The sequence below is a fragment of the Osmerus eperlanus genome, chromosome 3 (assembly GCF_963692335.1).
Source record: "Osmerus eperlanus chromosome 3, fOsmEpe2.1, whole genome shotgun sequence".
In the NCBI taxonomy this organism is placed as follows: domain Eukaryota; kingdom Metazoa; phylum Chordata; class Actinopteri; order Osmeriformes; family Osmeridae; genus Osmerus; species Osmerus eperlanus.
In genome coordinates, this window is record NC_085020.1 from 15,272,262 (window position 1) to 15,291,708 (window position 19,447).

At 41.0% G+C, this 19,447-nt stretch overlaps 1 protein-coding gene across 1 annotated transcript in view; it reads left to right on the forward strand.

Moving 5' to 3' along the window:
• The window catches only part of hibch (3-hydroxyisobutyryl-CoA hydrolase), a 114,701-nt gene that overhangs the window by 58,326 nt on the left and 36,928 nt on the right, over positions 1-19,447 (forward strand). Inside the window, exons 8-11 of the mRNA XM_062457436.1 lie at positions 12,611-12,756; positions 12,910-12,996; positions 13,287-13,345; positions 13,845-13,926. Coding sequence (XP_062313420.1) covers positions 12,611-12,756; positions 12,910-12,996; positions 13,287-13,345; positions 13,845-13,926 — 374 coding nt within the window. The remainder of the gene's footprint in view (positions 1-12,610; positions 12,757-12,909; positions 12,997-13,286; positions 13,346-13,844; positions 13,927-19,447) is intronic.

Consider the following 19,447-nt stretch of genomic DNA (forward strand, 5'->3'; position numbering starts at 1 on the left):
AGTGGAAAATCGCTCATTCATAAAAAGCTCACTGGTAGCGATCATTGTCAGTAATAACGCAAAATGCGATATAGCCCTGTGTGGAGAAGCTGCCCCGGTAAATTGTACTACTACAGTACAGTACTAGACTACTGCTGTGTTCGTCTTGGTAGCGATTGCGTTGGTTGAATTCGATGTAACGTTCCGTTGTACGGTTTAGGCTGAAATTAATTATTTTCATGAACAGATTGACAAAGTTTAGGCTGTGGCAATGAAGTTCAGGTTAGTAGTCAGATAGTTTCACCTATTGAAAGACTTTTGGTTTAAGTAAGGGGAGAGCCGAACATGTTCTGTCGCCGTTTGACTTCCTACAGCTGTGTCGATGTTTTTGTAGTGTCTCGCGTAGGCTACAGCGTTGCAGTGAGCAACACTGGTTTGAAACCACAGGTAATGATAATTTCACCAACAAATCGTTTACTTGTAATGTAATGTCATAATAAATCCTACAACGAAAATGTATTTGTGAGGAATGTTTATTTTAACGATTGAAAACAGATGCATCATAGACCACTGTAGTATATGTTGCCCGGGCAACAGAGGCTAATGTCATGATGCTAAGGCTTCAGTGAAATAGTAGACTACCGTTTCCGAAAGTAGATGTGGGCCTACTTCCTTAATAATATCAGCTAATATTGTACATTACATTTCACAATTGTGTTTCACATCACAAAGTAAAATGAGTAAATAGTTATCACCAGGGGCGGATTAAGGTGGTCAGGGGCCCCTAGGCTGCTCTTTATGTGAGCCCCCCCCCCCCCTCCACATTGTATCTCTAGTCCTACCTTTAGAATGTTTTCTTTCTTGATTTTCTGGCAGAGAAGTCCTTAATGAGGCCGGTAAAATCAAATTTGCTGCAGAACATAATTTTCACTTCAGAGAAAGGTTATTGAGTCGGTTTTGGCCCATCGTGGATCTGAGTCTATTTTTAATTAGTCCCAGTTTTGAAAAAGAGCACTCCCCGCTGGCGTTGGTTACAGGCAAAGTCATAAATAGCCGGAGTGCTATGTCACTGATAACGTGAACGATGTTAGCCGATAATTCTAGCTGGCAGTCCTACTTTGGATCATGGTTTCGACTGGATGTTGATTGAGATTCAGCATGCTTGAAGAATCCTGTCAATTTAGGGATGTGTTTTCGTGTGTTTTGCGTTTTAGTGCTCCACTTAAATATTTTCTTTCGGCCATTATGCACTATGCCATATAGCAGTGAGTGATGAAAATGATTGTCTGACATGATTTGACCAGCAGCAGCTGATTGGACAGATGTGACCCAAATCACATCTACCCGATCATCTGCTTTTTAAATTTTCTTATGGGCCAATTAGCATCTTTATTTTGTTCACGCGAAAGTACATTTAAAATATTAAAAAAATATCCGGCCAATCCGGGGCCCCCTGCACACGCGGGGCCCCTAGGCTGCAGCCTAGGCAAGCCTGTGCATTAATCCGCGCCTGGTTATCACCCTGGCCTCTTTGCTTGTGGTGTTTCTGCAGCTGCCTTGCAGTAAAGCTATAGTTAGCCTAGCTATCCCCCAAGTTAACAGATGCGAAACGAATGTTCTGCTACAGGTAGTCACGCGTGTTCTCGTGACGTTAGTAACGTCAGTGACTGTGGCTAGCAAGTTAGCCACCGTTAGCTTCACTTTTCGCCACAAAAACGTAATTTGAACTTAAACCATCCAAAGGAACGTAAATACAAATACAACCAACGCAATCGCTACCAATACGAACATTTTGACACCGCCGTTGTGTATGTAGTCCAAATATTGAGGCATCCTTAGGGGCGCGAAAATAAACAATAATAATAATAAATATATATGTGAGAGAACAAAGGTTGTGCCCTTGCCGAAGGAAAAGCACACCCAATAATAATAATAAGAAGAAGAATACATAGAAACACTTAAGGTGGCTTCGCCGCTTGGCCACCAATTACACCACTTGGCTCTCATTTTTGCAATAGACTTCTTGGACCGTGTCCTGACAATAAATTAAGAAGATTAGCTTACATGTTCTGCCAGTATAACTGGATCTAATTAGGCCATTGAAAGTTTATGATGTCCCTGTGTGTTATACTTTTGACTGTGGACCACAAAGCGATCAGTCAGCTGACTTTTACATGTTTATAATTTCGGGCTACTATAGACCAACTGCTAATCACCAACTAACAACAGGGAAATGGATGACAGATTGCCGAAGACAAATTCATTTTCCGACCTTGCCTTTAGCTACGTGAAAGACGCGCCAACTAGTGACCATTACGTGTCAGTAACAATGTCTCCGTCTGTAGACTCACGGGCCAATTGGACCCCTAAAGGCACTATAAGTAGGGGAAAATGGCTTGCCGCTTCTAGTGTTAATGTCGGGTGGCTAGACACCATGAATACAAGGCTCTCCTCCATCTTTGCAATACTGGTTATGAGGATGTGGAAGACTGCTTGCAATGTTTGTGCAGACTGATTGTGATGTTTGCGTTTAAGTTCCATACGGTAATTTTATGCCGTGCCTGGTGTGAATGAGGCTGTGGCAAATCTTCTTTTCGGAAGGCTCTACTGCGATCAGCACGGTATAATCAAAATCCATACTGTAGGGCAAATTCATACCTGTTTATGTCTCTACCATTCATACCGTCTACCCGTAATACATATACCCCTTTTACACCAAGGGAGTTTGAGGCTGCGGGTGGCAGGGTTACCAATACCAACACTGGGGAGAAAACTCATAACTGTACCCTATAGCAGTAAAAATGTATATATACTACTGTTGTCATGAAATGTAGTTTTAAGATTTTTTGGGGCCGACAAATTGGTTGTTTAAACGTTTAATATGTGGTCTAATTAAAAAGATACAGTGTAATAGAAGATTTTCTTTTTCGAAGAGGTGAGGTAATGTTGATTTACCGGGGCTGTCAGCGCTCATGGTACTTCGCCAAGAACAGCCTTATATCGGCAGGTCACTTTGAAATGTAATCTCAATATCATCCAAACAACTCACTCTCGACACACCTGCCAAGAGTGAAGTTGATCGTATCAACGGTTTTCGAGATGTGCGAATCACAGGGTCTGCCCTGAGTGGCATTTCAATCTGGCCCGCAAGCCGATTAAAATAAATGAAATGTTATTAGATTTTGGAACTAAAAATCACTTCTTACACACTATATAAAAAACTCCAATAGATGGACTAGGTTCACTTAATCTGAATGCGCTCACGGTTATCTCCATGCTTGACGACATTGATGGGAAAGATTTGTGCATGGAAAAAGAAAAGTAGACTTACTAATGAAGGACAGAAGACAGTATGTCTGATATCTCACGAAAGTATTGCAGTTTTTAAAGATCCCATGACATGCTGTTTTTGGATGCTTTTGTATAGGCCTTAGTGGTACCCTAATACTGTATCTGAAGTCTCTTTCCCGAAATTCAGCCTTGGTGCAGAATTACAGCCACTACGAGCAGTCCCACAATGAGCTTTCCTCAGGACATGCCGTTTCTGTGTCTGTAGCTTTAAATGCTATGAGGAAGAAAGAGGCGGGGCTAACTGCCATGCTTCGGTCGTTTTCAAGCCATGATGTCTCTCGAGGAAAAAACAATATCACGCTTGCATGTTCGTAGCTCATTTTCTCATTGGTGGGCCAAATTCTCTGTGCGGGCAAAGAAAGGGGAGGTAACCTTTCCAATTATGATGTCATAATAGGAACATTTTCAAAACCGAGCGTTTGAGCTCTTTTTCTCAAAGGCCAAACCCAGGGCTTGGTTTACACCTATTGACATTTCTAGCCACTGGGGGACTAAAGGCAGGCTAGGGGAACTCATGTTAAATAACCTCCTAAAGTGAACATTTCATGTCATGGGACCTTTAAGGAATGCAATCTGTCGTAATTTTTCAAGCAAGAATGCCAACTATACTATCAATCTGTCCTTTCAGGAAAAGGCAAGCAAGACCTCTAAACTTGCCACAAACCTAAAAACCTTACAAAATGTTTTTTTTACTACATTTACATTTAGTCATTTAGCAGACACTCTTATCCAGAGCGAAACAGACCTCTACTCCAATCGGTAAATAAGGCAAGATAAATAATGGCACATACAATTGCAAAGCATAGCAAGCCTTTTGGTGAAGGGGAGTTTGTGAAAGAGTGTATGGTGGAGACTGCTAGCAAACTTTGTCCTAATAGTAAAAGCCAATTTGAGAAAATGAGCTTGTCACGCCAAACCATCACCAGGCGTGTGGAAGTCGAGCTGAAAAAGAAAGCAGATGGTTTCAATCTTTTTTCCATCGCACATGATGTGAGTACTGTCATGAAAGACACCGCTCAACTTTACATTTTTGTCAGAGGAATTAATGATAAAGTTGAAACAAAAGGAACTCCTTGCAATGGAATCGATGATGGGGACAACCAGGGACTCTGACTTATATGACAGTGTGTCTGCCTGCTTGGAAAAAATGAACCTACTGTGGTGTAATCTGAAAAAAGTCACATCAGATGGATCCCCAAATCTAACCGGAAAGAACATTGGCCTATTAAAAAAAAAATACAGGACAAAGTAAAAGAAAAAAGCCCAAACTGAGGAATTTATATATTTCTTCATTGTATTATTCATCCAGAAGCTTTGTGTAAAGGTGTGTTGAAGCTCCAACATGTTGTCAAAGTGGTCGTGAAACTTGTAAACTTTATACGGGCAAGGGGGTTTAACCATTGTCAGTTCGTTCAGCTGCTCAATGACACAGAGGCAGAGCACCAGGACTTGTATCATTCAAATGTCTGCTGGCTAAGCCTGGGGAAAGTATTTTGACGTGTGTGGGAGCTGAGAGAGGAGATTGGTATGTTCCTGGATACGGTTGGTAAAGCTGACAACTTCCCCGAGTTACAAGACACAGACTGGCTGTCTGTGTCTTGTATCTGACCGATCTAAACATGAAGCTCCAGAGAAATTGTACTTTTGTGCATGAACTGCTTTATCCAGATATTCTGACCCAAAAGACATGACCTTAGAATATATCAGAAGCCATTATTCAGTCAAACTTCCTGCAAGTGACCCCAAAATACTGGAACATTTGAAGCATGTTTCAGAAAACAGCACAGAAAGAAGCCCTCTGTTTACAACACAATGTGCCGGCATTCTGGGATTATACAATCCTCCCCCCCCACCTGCACATTTACAACCCCTCTAACCCCCTTGACTGTAAGATTAAGAGATGTAGTCTTTCTCCCCCCCCCAAAAATGTAATCTTTGCAGGTGTGCCAATAATTTGAGTTGACTGTACATAGTTATTAAGGGTCACGCACAGAGGCGTTGTTAGACATAAAACTCTACTGGGGCACAGGCCCCTATTCATATTAGTGATGGGAAGTTCGGATCATTTTACTGATTCGGTTCTTTGAATCTCGTTCAGTAAAATGAACAAATCTTTTTTCGAGTCATTCGTTCATTTCAACGGGGGGGGGGGGGGGGGCTATCCGTCCACTGCAAACACGTATCATATTCTCATGTAGGTTAGTGCATGACATGTGCACCAGCAGATACTATTTTAAAAGAAATTCCTGCATTAAAATAATGTATCATGACAGTTTGTATGATTTGGTCATTTATTATCACACTAGCATTTAATTATCACGGCAAACAATAACACTGCACTAAACTGTAAGTGTAAATGTAAAGTGAAAATAACAAAACCAGTCAGTATGATGACATGAGCGAATATCATTCACGTCTTACTAAAACAGCGGCCACGCGAAAGGGAATGAGGAAACTGTTTCCTCTACTAAAAAATACAATGCGGGTCACGTGAAAAAAGGATCCAAAGACTCGTAGAAAGACCGAGTCGGGAAATGAACGAATCGTTCGTTTCCTCTAGCTACCACTACAGAGCCTATGCAGGTCACGTGAAAAATGATCCAAAGACTCGTACCCGAAGACCGAGTCGGGAAATGAACGAATCATTTATGTTTACTTGGACGAGCCTATGCAACAGTCCCGATGCGCGGCCACGAGAAAATGAACGAATCACTCTTTGAGAGGACTCGTTACTCCCGAGTCCTTGTAAGGATTCGTTCAAAATGAACGAATCGTTCACGAACGACACATCACTAATTCATATCCCTTTTTTTTCAAGCTTGCTGCGCACAATGCACTACTAGGCTATAGAAACTCCCCTGGCTTACCCCACTATACAAAAGTTCAGGGACGCAAGTTTGATATCAGCTTTGGCAGGGACATCAATAGTTAATGCGTGCGCACAAATCTTTTTCGCTATCATTTGAGCGCAAATACTGTTTTTTGAGCCTCACAAGGGCGTAACCACAAATTCTTTGGGGGGGGGGGGGGGGGGTCGTGTGTCCCCCAATATTGAGAAAATACCAATCTGTCCCCCCCAATATACAGCAGAAAATATGTAAAATATATGTTCTCCTTTTATGAACCTTGTCAATGGATCGGTCTCTTGTTATGTCTTATTTATTTTCAATTTATTTCCGTTTGTTAAGAAAAACAAGTGTGTGAATCCCCCCCATAGACATATATACATCCCCTCCTAATTGTACACTTGTGTGATTTCGTTTGAATCCACCTTGCGTCGTTCTGCGTTGTCATGGTTACCAAACTCTTTTTTTTCCAGTCAGTTGAGAGCAAAGAAAGTAACGTTAGTTAACTTGTTAGAGAGGAGGTAGAGTAATGGTGGATTTGAGGTTACCTAAAAAGCGGAGAAAACTGGACCAGCAGCCAAGCATACACGTTTTTTTTTCAGACAGTAAGTAACTTGATACCGAGCTAAATGTGTAAGCAAATAAAACGAGTAGCCTCGTAAAAGCAGAATATTAAACTAGAAAGGTACTTTTCCTGAAGAAAATGTGTGTGTTTGCTGAAAGCAGTTGAAACGATTGTTTTGATGGCTTGAATAGTGAAGGTTTTACAAAAAAAATTATGTTATGCGTATGTTTATATAAAGCGTTATGTTAGAGCCATTTTATATTTTATTTCATTCTAAACCTTTTACATTTTTAAACCCTTAGTATTAGTTAGACTTGTACACTTCTTATTTAAGATTCTTATATGTTTAATGTGTGCACCTTCCTGCCACAGTAAATTCCTTGTCTGTGTGATGTTTCTTGGCGAATAAAACCCATTCTGAAAAGTATTAATAATTGAAAGATGTAGAAACAGAAAAAAGTTTGAACAGTGGAACAGTGAAGAGCGTTGGCCAATCGGATTGGTTCCTTGTTTCTTGTAACGTAGAAACTGTTGGTCATTGTCAACATTTCTAACCTAGAATCTAGGTTTTAGGTTCAAGATGAAGGAGAAACTAATCATGTGTGCCTGCACAACCAGTCCTGTTCAGACACTTAATTTAAAGATGACATCAAAATAATAATCCATAGTGCAGGGTTGCCGATGTTGTCGTTGTCCCTGGTGAGTTTTTTAAATTCAATCTCGTCACATTATGTGACTTTGTTGTGCAACTGGAAAAGCTAGCTACTCTAACTCAGAATGCTGCTGCAAAAAAAGCAGAACTATTGTGGTTGGTAAATAAGATCATGCTACATCTAAAGGCCGAATTATACTTCTCCGACTCCGTTACTGACAGACGGACGGACGGAGTCGGACGGATTGGTTGAATTTATAGTACTCCGAAGGCTGTGGGTGCTGAAAACAATTCACCGCCAGAAGAGTAGATGGCACAAAGGTTTTTTGTAAGTCGTTGTCGAGTGTTTATTTACCTAGGTTATCAAGAAGTCGGAGCAAATGTACAAATTAGCCGTTTCATCAAAAAATACGCACATTTTCAGCAACTACACTGCCCATTTCTCGTCACATTTTAATTCAGATGCTGATTTACATGTACTGTTTAGCTGAAATATGAATTGTAAAAACTTACAGCAATGGCGGTCAAAGGATTCTGTTCGTCCTGTTTATCACGGCAACCCCGCCCCTGACGCAAGCGGTTCTTAATACGGACCAATCAAAGCCAAGGGGTATCCGTAAAATGACGGACGGATGGACGGATAGTCAGGAAAATCAGGAGGTGAACGTAGAGCTCTCCGAAGGGCTCGGAGAGGGCACGGAGAGGGCGTTCCTTGACGGAGAGGGTGTTCCCTGTCTCCGTAAAAACGCAGAAGTATAAATCGGCCTTAACCAGCGGATCATTTCTTGCAAGTGTATCAAAGTGGTATTTTTACAGACTGTATTAACACCGTAGGCGTGAATAATGCATGCATCGTCATTGTCGTCCATCTTTAGCCTAAGACGCTAGAGAGAGGATGCAATGGGAGATTTCCTACAGTAAGCTAGATACTGCTTCAAATTGAAAACGGAGACGATCTTTTGATTAAAGACAAGTTTCTTAACCTCTGTTGTCAATATCGCCGATAAAAAGTAAATACTGTTACGAAGCATTTGTTTGTAGGTAACGAACGATAGACATAGCTAGTTTCGCCGTTCTATGGCAGCTACAGTACTGTATGATGACAGTCGTAGCTAGCGTTGTAAGCACTCGTCACTAGAATGGCCATAACTTTAAAACAAAAGATCATATTTCAAATCTGTCTGCTCTTCTACATTGCCCACACAATTATGTATATATATATCAACTCTAACATGGCCTGTATCTTGTATTGAAAGTGTTGGACTGAGAAAACATATTTGTCAAAGCAGAGCGAGTGGATGTCGTGGGAGAATTTGTGTTAGATTTACTGCTTCAAATTGAAAACGGAGAAGATATTTAGAGTAAAGACAAGTTTCTTAACATCTGTGTTCAATATCATCAACTTAAAGTAAAAACGTTTAAGTTACGAAGCCTTTGTTCGTAGTAACGCCAGCTGCAGATACCTTTCGTGACCCCGGTTTGGCTGTTCGTGACGGTCGGCTATGACAGTGTTGAGCCTCGATTTTTGCTGATTTTTGTGAAACTTGCTTAAAGAAAAATTATCTAGCTAGATTATGTACACTTTAAGCTCAATGTACATACCTTGTTTTGCCAATTTGGTCGATTGTGGAAAAAAGTAGAACCGTTTTTAGTTATGGAGAGCCATCGTGCTAGCTTGGAATTGTGTTATCCCACTCATCACTTAAGTGGTCATAACTTTTAAACAAAATAGTCTATCTTAAATCTCTCTGCTGTTCTGAATTCACGACAAAAGTATGCACATTTCATACGCTCTAACATATCCTCTGTCTTGTAGTGAAAGTGGTTAAAAATGAGGTTTTCTAAAAAAGTAATGCAGACGGAGAAGATTTTTGTCAGAATGGCTCCGTGAAATCGTCTTGATAAAGGATGATTTGCCTAACATGATCATATAAATATTTACATCATTAGAAAGCCCTAAATATTGTCTTCAAAATGGTATAAACAGTTCAGGTCTATTATTTGAAAAAGTCTGCATATTCAGGCAGGAAAGTGTTAAACAGTGTCAAAAATTTACGCGGTGAGAAACAGTTCTGTCAGTGCATGACGTCACAATTGAATTTGACTTGAACATTCTGAACCATTGAAACCCATTCATTTTTTTTAGCACTTTAAACTTTAATACCTTAAAAACTTAAAAAGTTATCAATGAGAAAATGAGCACACGCAATGAGCACACTAGAGCAGTTCAGACTTTATCAAATGAAGTTTTAACGGTGTTTCTAGCTCAAACGGTGTGAAAGGAGTAGGCGACGGAAAAAAGTGGGAGGAAAAAAAAAAAAAAAAACTAGAAAGGCATTTCCTGCTGAAAATGTGTTGGAATGCTGAAAGATGAAATGATTTTTCTTAAATTGCAGAAAATACAGAAATGAGAAAATACCCGCAAGCTGAAATAAATGTCAAAAATGTGTGAGTCACACAAAAGAGGCAGTGTGGAAACTGAACTGCATCATCTAACAACGCTAAGAGCTGAAATACAATGCAGGAGAAGCTGAAAGCTGAACTGGTAAACAGAAGAAGAAGTAGGCCTAGGCTAGCTAGTCATAAAAAGAATAGTATAGTCTTAACAGCTGAAATATAGTTGGGATAGTAATAGCAGTAGCAGATGTGTGCATTGAGTGCGTTTACTCGGCTTTCTTAGTAGGATTCAATGTGTTGATTGAATGAAACATACAGCAGTAGGGCCGATACAGGAAGACACGGCGACACTTTGTTGCTGAAGGATGATGGTGCAAGTTTTGTCCGTGGAGCGTACAACGATTAATAAAAAGAATCATGTAGACGCGCTAATTGAGTAATCGCATAACTAATTACACATGTAAACGGAGTAATCGTATTATTGGCATAAACCGACAATTGCTAGTAATCGGGTTTCTCATGGTCAAGTAAACGTACCAATCACCTGTGTGAGAGACTGAGTGGTGCGTGTCTGTCGTTACGGTGATGGTGCAGCTATGATTGCTAACGCGCTGAGGGCAGAGAATAAGAGAAATGTAGCTAGAATCCACACCTCAAACAAGATAACCTAGACGCAAAACTGTACGTCCAATCCAAAATATAAGGATATTTTCCGAGACCCAAGACTCTGCCGAAACCAGAGATATTCTTTATATGTCTGTGCAGTCAGAAATACGACTCTACCTGCAGTTTCGAAAACGTGTTCCTTTTGCTTTCCTGGTGCGTGTTTGTTTGGTTGCCACGGTGATGGCGCAGCTGTGATGGCTAACGAGCTAGGCAGAGAGAAAAACGAACATTTACCTAGCATCCACACCTCAAACAAGTTGACCTAGACGCAAAACTATACGTCCAATCCAAAAAGTAAGGAGACCCAAGACTCTGCCGAAACCAGAGATGTCCTTTATATTTCTGTGCGGTCAGAAATACGACTCTACCGGCAGTTTCAAAATCTTGTTCTTTTTGCTTTCTCTGACGATTTTGTCACCAGATTTGCATTGGTCTCTATGGGGCGAGAGTTGGACTTTGTCTCGCTTTCGTGGGGCTCTGAACAAATGTGTACGTCTGTTGGATTCAACAGACAACTGTCTACGACCAGCACAAAATTAGCTATCTATTGATCCAAAAACGAAGCATGAAGAGCGAAAATTGTGGCAATGCTGGCAAACTAGAAATATTTTTTCAACGACATCCGAAGCTGCCCTCCACTCTAAGCGTTTCAGTCTGCACTCTAGGGTTTCACGTAAACACCCATGTAAATCTCAGAAACGGCTTGAAAAAGTCATGAAACATAATCAGTGATATTGAAAAAAGTTGAATAGATATCAAAAAGCTGAATTATTTAAAAATAGTTTAGGGTTTTGTCAATATTTTAAAGTTTAAATGGTGGCTCTAGCTGAAAGATTGAGGAAGAAGAAGGATTTGGAAGTTGAAGAAGTTTAAAGAAGTTTGAGAGGATTTGAAAGAAAACTCCATTGGAAACCCATGTTAAAAATATTATGAATATTGATTTATATTAATTCAAGCATAAGAGGTACAAAGCTGAAAAGTCATAGCACCCATGGCCTGAAACTGCTGAATTTTTTGATAGCTGAACGGTTTTAATAGCTGAAGATTTGAAGGCGCTGAAAGGTGTCTTGGAAGAAATAGAAGAAGAAGAAGAAGAAGATGCTGAAGCAGCATTCCAACAATAAAGATTCAAAGAACAATACTTGGAATGCTGAAGCAGCACTTGGAATGCTGAAGCAGCCAAACAGGGACATGCTCTGGACATGCAGGTGATCAAGTGAGAAATTTGAATGTGAGACTACACTAGAAAGTAACGTTAGTTAACTTGGTGAAGAGGAGGTAGGCTAATGGAGGATTTAAGGTTACTTAAAAAGCGGAGAAAACTGGACCAGCAGCCGATCATATGCGTTTTTTTTCAGACAGTAAGTAGGCTAACTTGATACCGAGCTAAATGTGTAAGCAAAAAAAAAAAAAAAAAAATGGACCCCCCAACGTCTAAACCATGGTTACGCCCTTGGAGCGTCATGTAATATTGTTTTTATGTTTTAGTCATATTACGATGATCGGTAGGCCTATCATTTAGAAACTTTCTTTAGCCAACCTCAATTCTGACTTGTGTGCAGAGTCCGACACCTGTACTTCTGTGTGTGTGCTGCAGTGGCTATTTGGCAAGCTCAGAAGAGCGCGCTGACATGGAATTCTGCGGGCATCGGTTTGTGTTTTCGGTTAAACTGCTTTGATTTTACTAGCATTTATTGAGATACTGCATTTATTTTTTCTGGGATTATCAATCTAAATGAATGCACTGACTAATAAAGTAAATAGTTAAAACTCAAACTTTTGATTTTACTGGGGCACAGCAGATTTATACTGGGGCACGTGCCCCAGTAAAAAGGGTCTAACGATGCCTCTGGTCACGCACATACTGTAAAATACACGGATTCACAAATATATCTTCTTGAAATAGTCAGGTCAAGAGAGAGGGTATGATAGGTATGTCTATAATATACGTATATACTGTACAGTATTTGTACATTCCTTAGGGGATTGAAAAACACTCCCATTTATTCAAAAACGTTTTTACCTGGAAAACATGGATATATGTGGTCATCTTTCTTCTTATGGACTCTAATCAATCAATTGAATCCCATAAAGGATTTGGACTTTTAGTCCAACAGTAGTTTACTGAACTCTTGGTGTGTCTTGACTTGTCAGGGCTGTTTCCTGATGTTGGAGGTGGCTACTTCCTGCCGAGGTTGCAAGGCAAGCTAGGTCTGTTCCTTGCCTTGACGGGTTTTCGTCTAAAAGGACTTGATGTGCAGAGAGCAGGGGTGGCCACTCACTTTGTGAAGTCTCAGAAGGTAAATTCAAACCACTCACTAATAAATCTCTACAATTGAGGGGGGAAGTATATAAATTGCACACCTATTTTACCATAATTATCTAGTCTTTCTCTGTCAGTCTCAGTGTTAAGCAATATCCAAACTGACTTCCTATTATCTTTTTCGCCCTAGATTGCAGCCCTTGAGAAGGACCTGGTTGAGTTGAGGTCTCCCTCCAATGCAGATGTTTCTAGAATACTAGATTCCTACCAGAAACAGGTAAAACAAAATTGGAAAAAGAATCTTTCATTTCTAAAAGTCAAGTGGCTGAGCGGTTAGGGAATCGGGCTAGTAATCTGAAGGTTGCCAGTTCGATTCCCGGCCGTGCAAAATGACGTTGTGTCCTTGGGCAAGGACACACCCTACTTTCCTCAGGGGGAATGTCCCTGTACTTACTGTAAGTTGCTCTGGATAAGAGCGTCTGCTAAATGACTAAATGTAAATGTTAAAAGGTTTGATCATGGATATGTGTAATATCAAGGCATTAATGAGATATTTGGCCTTCCCAGAGCATTCTCGATGCAGAAAATGGATTTGTCCTTCAACAGCACACAGATGTGATTGATAGGTAAGTCCTTCAAGTACCCTACAGTCTTCAACCCTCAACACCTCCTTTAGAATCACCACTTCAAAGTCATGTATCAGTCACAAGCTTCAATTCAATAAGATATCTACAATCCAGAGTAGTGAGATTACAGTGTTGTTTTCCAGATCAGATGGACTGTGTTGCCTAAGATGGACTTACTAAATAAATTGACCTTAGGTCTACTTGACATTCTCTATGTTGAGCAAATAGGTAAATGTATGAACTGTTCTGTGAAAGATGTTGCCTTTCCTGCACCATATCTTTATTAGTGCTGTTATTCTTAGTTGGTGCAATATGTTGCACAGACATAAATCAAATGTGACACAAGGGGTACTTTGACCTCATATTCACCTTTTAATCATATTTTCAAATGCCTTGTGTCCAGCAAACATGACAATTTAGAGTGTACTATCCCAAAACGTAGAGTACACTGTACAATGCTTTAGCTTACCAATGTCTTCTCTCCTCTTTCTGAGCGCAGACTTTTCAACTCTAGCAGTGTGGAAGGGATTCTGCAGAACCTGAAGACAGAGGGATCACCATTCGCACTTAAACAGGCTGAGGTGGGTTTGTCTGTGTGTGTGTGGCTCGTCTATCTAGAGAACCGGGCACTGTTTGGATTTGAAATCTGGCAGGTGTATAGCTCAGGATCCAAGGAGTTTCAACTGAAGTTGGATGAGCGGTTTGGTATCTTGCAAGAATGCACACTGCACTAGAATTTGCCGCCAACAAACTTCCAGCTAGCGGCTAGCCAAAATAATATATCAGTTAGCCTTTTTAATGAATGAGATGCAGAACACAAATGGCTGTGCAAGACACATGTTTACTTGCCTCAGGTCAATTGAAATATTTTCCACATGCTGTGGCTCGCTTGGAAGGGGAGGCTAGACGTTTTACAGGTGAGGGCACAACCATGCTGCTGTACATGGGTCATGCAGCCGTCTAATGGTTAAACTCTGTGCCTTTGATGTTTTTCATGCTACATCAGGTGCGTTTGCGTAGATTCCGCAGAGTCTACCACTGATTAGGTGCCACAGATTTTGTGTGTCGGGAGGAAAAGTGGTGGATGAGAGCAGTGCTGCTCATCCTCCCAAATATCGCCCTTTTCTCTTGTACACGTTGTAGCAGAGTCACCACACCACCAAATAGCCACACAAAAGGACAATGGAGTGGGGGACCTCTCCACTCTGCATGCAATGGCCTTTTATTTCTACAAGGAAGCTTCAAAGGGTTTGCTTTAGAAAATACAGTACAATAATAGAATACAATAATTTACAGCGCTTCACTTTTCCCACGTTATGTTACAGCTATATTCCAAAATGGAATGGATTTTTTTTAATTATTATTTGTATTCACAGTCTTTGCCATGACACTCAATAAAATTGAGCTCAGGTGCATCCTGTTTCCACTGATCATCCTTGAGATGTTTCTACAACATGATTGGAGTCCACCTGTGGTAAATTCAGTCGATTGGAAATTATTTGGAAAGACACACACTTGTCTATATAAGGTCCCACAGTTGACAGTGCATGTCAGAGCACAACCAAGCCATGAAGTTCAAGGAATTGTCTGTAGACCTCCAAGACAGGATTGTATCGAGGCACAGAAGGGTACAGAAAAATGTCTGCAGCATTAAAGGTCCCAATGAGCCTGTTGGCCTCCATCATCCGTAAATGGAAGAAGATTGGAACCACCAGGACTCTTCCTAGAGTTGGCCGCCCGGCCAAACTGAGGAATTGGGGGAGAAGGGCCTTAGTCAGGGAAGTGACCAAGAACCCGATGGTCACTGACAGAGCTCCAGCATTGCTCTGTGAAGAAAGGAGAACCTTCCAGAAGGACAACCATCTCTGCAGCACTCCCACCAATCAGGCCTGTGTGGTAGAGTGGCCAGACGGAAGCCACTCCTCATATCAGTAAAATGCACATGACAGCCCACCTGGAGTTTGACAATAGGCACCTGAAGGACTCTCTGACCATGAGAAACAAAATTATCTGGTCTGATGAAACAAAGATTGAACTCTTTGGCCTGAATGCCAAGCGTCATGTCTGGAGTAAACCAGGCACAGCTCATCACCTGGCCCTACAGTGAAGCATGGTGGTGGCAGCATCATGCTGTGGGGATCTTTTTCAGCAGCAGGAACTGGGAGACTATTCAGTATTGAGGGAAAGATGAATGCAGATGAATGTACAGAGACATCCTTGATGAAAACCTGCTCCAGATAGCTCTGTACCTCAGACTGGGGTAGTCTTTTGTTGGTTCATCTTCCAACAGGACCACCACCCTAAGCACACAGCAAAGACTACAAATGAGTGGCTTTGGGACAACTCTGTGAATGTCCTTGAGTGGCCCAGCCACAGCCCAGACTTGAACCCGATTGAACATCTCTGGAGAGATCTGAAAATGGCTGTGCACCGACGCTCCCCATCCATCCTGATGGAGCTTGAGAGGTCCTGCAAAGAAGAATGGGAGAAACTGCCCAAAAATAGGTGTCCCAGGCCTGTAGCATCATACTCAAAAAGACTTGAGGCTGTAATTGCTGCCAAAGCTGCTTCAACAAAGTATTGGAAAAGGCTGTGAATACTTATGACGTTATATTTTCATTCTTAATTTTTGCAAATCTATAAAAAATATGTGATGTCATTATGTGGTATTGCGTGTAGAATTTTGAGAGAAAAAAAATATTGAATCAATTTTGGAATAAGGCTGTAACAACAAAATGTGGAAAAAGTTAACCGCTGTGAATTATTTTGGGATGCACTGTACTTCACCAGACACAATTTGTTCTATAAGTTGTGGTAGACATTCAAACAAAGAACATACCTTGTGTAGACATTAAGGGATATCCGCAGATGATTTAGAGTTGATTTGCAGAGCTCAAAAATATAAATCTTGAACATAATTTGTAAGAATTAGAAAGATTGGATTCAACGTGCTTCATGGAGTTCTTAAAGTTTGTGGCAAAATGCTGGTAAACGTACATATACATCCCAAACCCCAAAACAAATTTAGACAAACTGTCATTTAACGCCAGACACGGAAGGCAAAAATATTGTTTTATCATGGACTGGTCAATTTTGAGATCTTTGGCTATTTTCAAACTAATTAAAAGTAAACATCCAAAATACACATTTAGGTGTTTATTTTAGTACACTTTGTCTCTTTGCATCCGTAGATTTCTCACAAATTCAACAAAAGTTACCATTCTAACGCAACGTACAGTACGGCGACTGTTGTCTGCACCATGTCATCAATGGTATTGTTGTAAAGCTCTCTTTCTCCTGCACAGTATTATCGGATCCAAACATGGTCATTTCCTTTGTATCAACAACCAATCGTGAAAGTACAAAGGAGGGTTTAGACCTCAAAACGAAATCCCATTGGCTGGTGTCCATTTCTGACAACGTGATTCGTTCAGATGCATCACGTGACGTGTTCTGACACTTCCTTGTTTAGCTTTTAGCGCAGGGGTGGGGAACGGCCCGCGAAATAATTTGGTCCGGCCCGCCATGGCACTGCAGGAACCATATTATTAGGTGCATTATTCGTTGGCAGCAGCACTATTTTAATATGTGGAAGAGGACCGTGGAGGCGCGCAGCGTTGCGTACCAATGTACCAAAAAAATTCGCTTGCGTGCGAGCATTAACTGTGGAATTCCTTTCTAGCAAATCAAACCCAGAATACGTTGTTGGTTTGGGCTAAGCCCCGAATATTTACAACGTATGGCTCCGCGCCTGATTAACACTCAGATCGATAAGCAGTCTCAAAAATGGTAGCAATATAAAAAATAATACGATCCCTTTCCGTAATCATGATACCCCCCATGAAATGTTCGATGCACCCCTAGTCAAAGCAGGCTGCATCCGTGCCAGCTAACATCACAAACCTCACCAGAGAGAAGCAGTTCCAGCCATCACATTAGGGGTGAGTTAATTAAATGTTTGACCAAATATAGCAGGCACATTTTTAAGTTGATAATTCTGTACGGCCCCCGAATGATTTTATAAATATCCAAATGGCCCTTGGCAGAAAAAAGGTTCCCCACCCCTGTTTTAGTGGGACCTTTAAATATAAAAATGCTGAAATCAGCGGGGACAAAACCCTCTCCGAAAAGACGACAACAATTATCACTAGCAAGAAGACACAAGAGACCAACTAATGAAACAGATAATGAAATTCCTTCACAAAGTGCATCCAAATGTAAATTGTCATTCAGAAAGTTAGAAGATAGCGAGGGTGACCAACGCTCCACACAGCAGTGGCTGTGTGTTCATGAAGCGCGTTTGAATGAACTGGTCAGTGGGTTAATCTGTCCTAATTGCGCAGGGACAGGCCTTAAAATAAACATAGATCCGCAGAATCATGGGTTCTGCATCAGTTTGCTACTTGAGTCCTGTCTGTGTGAAAGAGAGAGGTACCGCAAAAGTGTGTACACATCTACGCCTCTTCAAGACGGAACCAGGAACAACGTCGCGTTTGATGTGTGTGCGAATGGTGCTCTTAGCGCATGAGTTAGGGATGGGGTATGCTGCTCTGAAGAAAATAGTTAAAGTGTTTTCAGATGAAGTGCAGGAATCCCTTTCAGAGACATGACAAGAGAGTGACAGGTATGGAAACAGGGTTGAAATAAAGAAAACTTTAAGCTATGAGGTAACAAGAAATGCATCTCTTTCACTCTAGCTGTAAAATTGGTGGCACTATTGAAAACTTCAAAAACGAAGGAAGACTGGCATTGTTGTGTTTCTTCTCCCCCCCCCTCCCCTATATTACTGCTGGCTCCACTGTAGCCTCCATTTCTCTGCGTTACAAAATAATAAAGTAATATTTCATTCAGTATTTTGTGGTCAGTTTTACTTTTATAGGACAGACTTTTCCTTTCGATGTCAAAGTGAACAAAGATATTTAAATAATGTAGCCTACCAATACACATTTCTTTTTCCTTTAGTGGCAGAAACATAACACACAATAAATATGTGCTTTGGATAGGACATGGAGGCAGCTTACAACGAAAGGGAGGGAGAGAGGTTATTCTTATTGTGTGTCATGCTTCTGCCACTAAAGGAAAAATAAATGTGTCCTGTATCAACAAAACTTAACCAGGTGAACAGTTTGTGATACACTGTACATTTCATTTTAGTGGCAGAAATTGAGAGAGGGTTGGAGTCACTGCACAGGAACAGGGAGCAGATCAGGTAGACTTACGCAGATGTTGACCCAGAGGTGGCAGAGTTGCTCAGGGAGGATGCAGATGCAGTCATAAACACCAGCGTGTCTTTTGACGGCACCTGGGAGAAAAGAGGCTTCACCCTCTCACTATGGAATTGGTGTGTGCATTGACCTCCTTTCAGGACTGGTGATAGACTATGAGGTCCTATCCTCATATTGTCATGCTTGTGCCCTGAAGGACAACGCCAAGCGAGAGAAAAAAATAACAGAGCAGGAGTTCACAGCTGGTGAGAGACACACAATGACTGCTCTAAAAACTTTGCAGGATCTACATTTACATTTAGTCATTTAGCAGACCCTCTTATCCAGAGCGACTTACAGTAAGGAACATTCCCCTGAGGCAAGTAGGGTGAAGTGCCTTGCCCAAGGACAACAATAATCAAACTTGTGACAGGCCCAATGTCTGTGGCTGGATTTGAACCTATGACATTGCACTTAACAGTATACCATCTCAGCCCATTGATCTATTCTCAATGTTGTGGAATACGGTGGTCAGTTACTGTATAAAAAAAGTAAGTAAGCCATTTCTCCTGTGGCAAGCATTGTTAGATTCAGCCAAAGTTTAAGCATCTATAATTCAAATTAATTATAAATCTTTTGACATATCAAGGTGAAATTCTGCATTCTACACACATGATGCCAGAAATCAGATGCGCTGTCTAGATGAAGCGGGATTATCTACAGTCTAATCTAAATTAAAAAAGAGCCAGACCTAAATCTGGCTCTAAATCTGGCTCTTCTGGTGTAGTAATCCCCTCAAAATGAAACAGTGTTACCATTATGATTGTGCAGCTAGACAGCTACTGTGCTGTACCTGATTCCCTGTTTAACTAAATAGTTCATCAGTACCATGGTACTT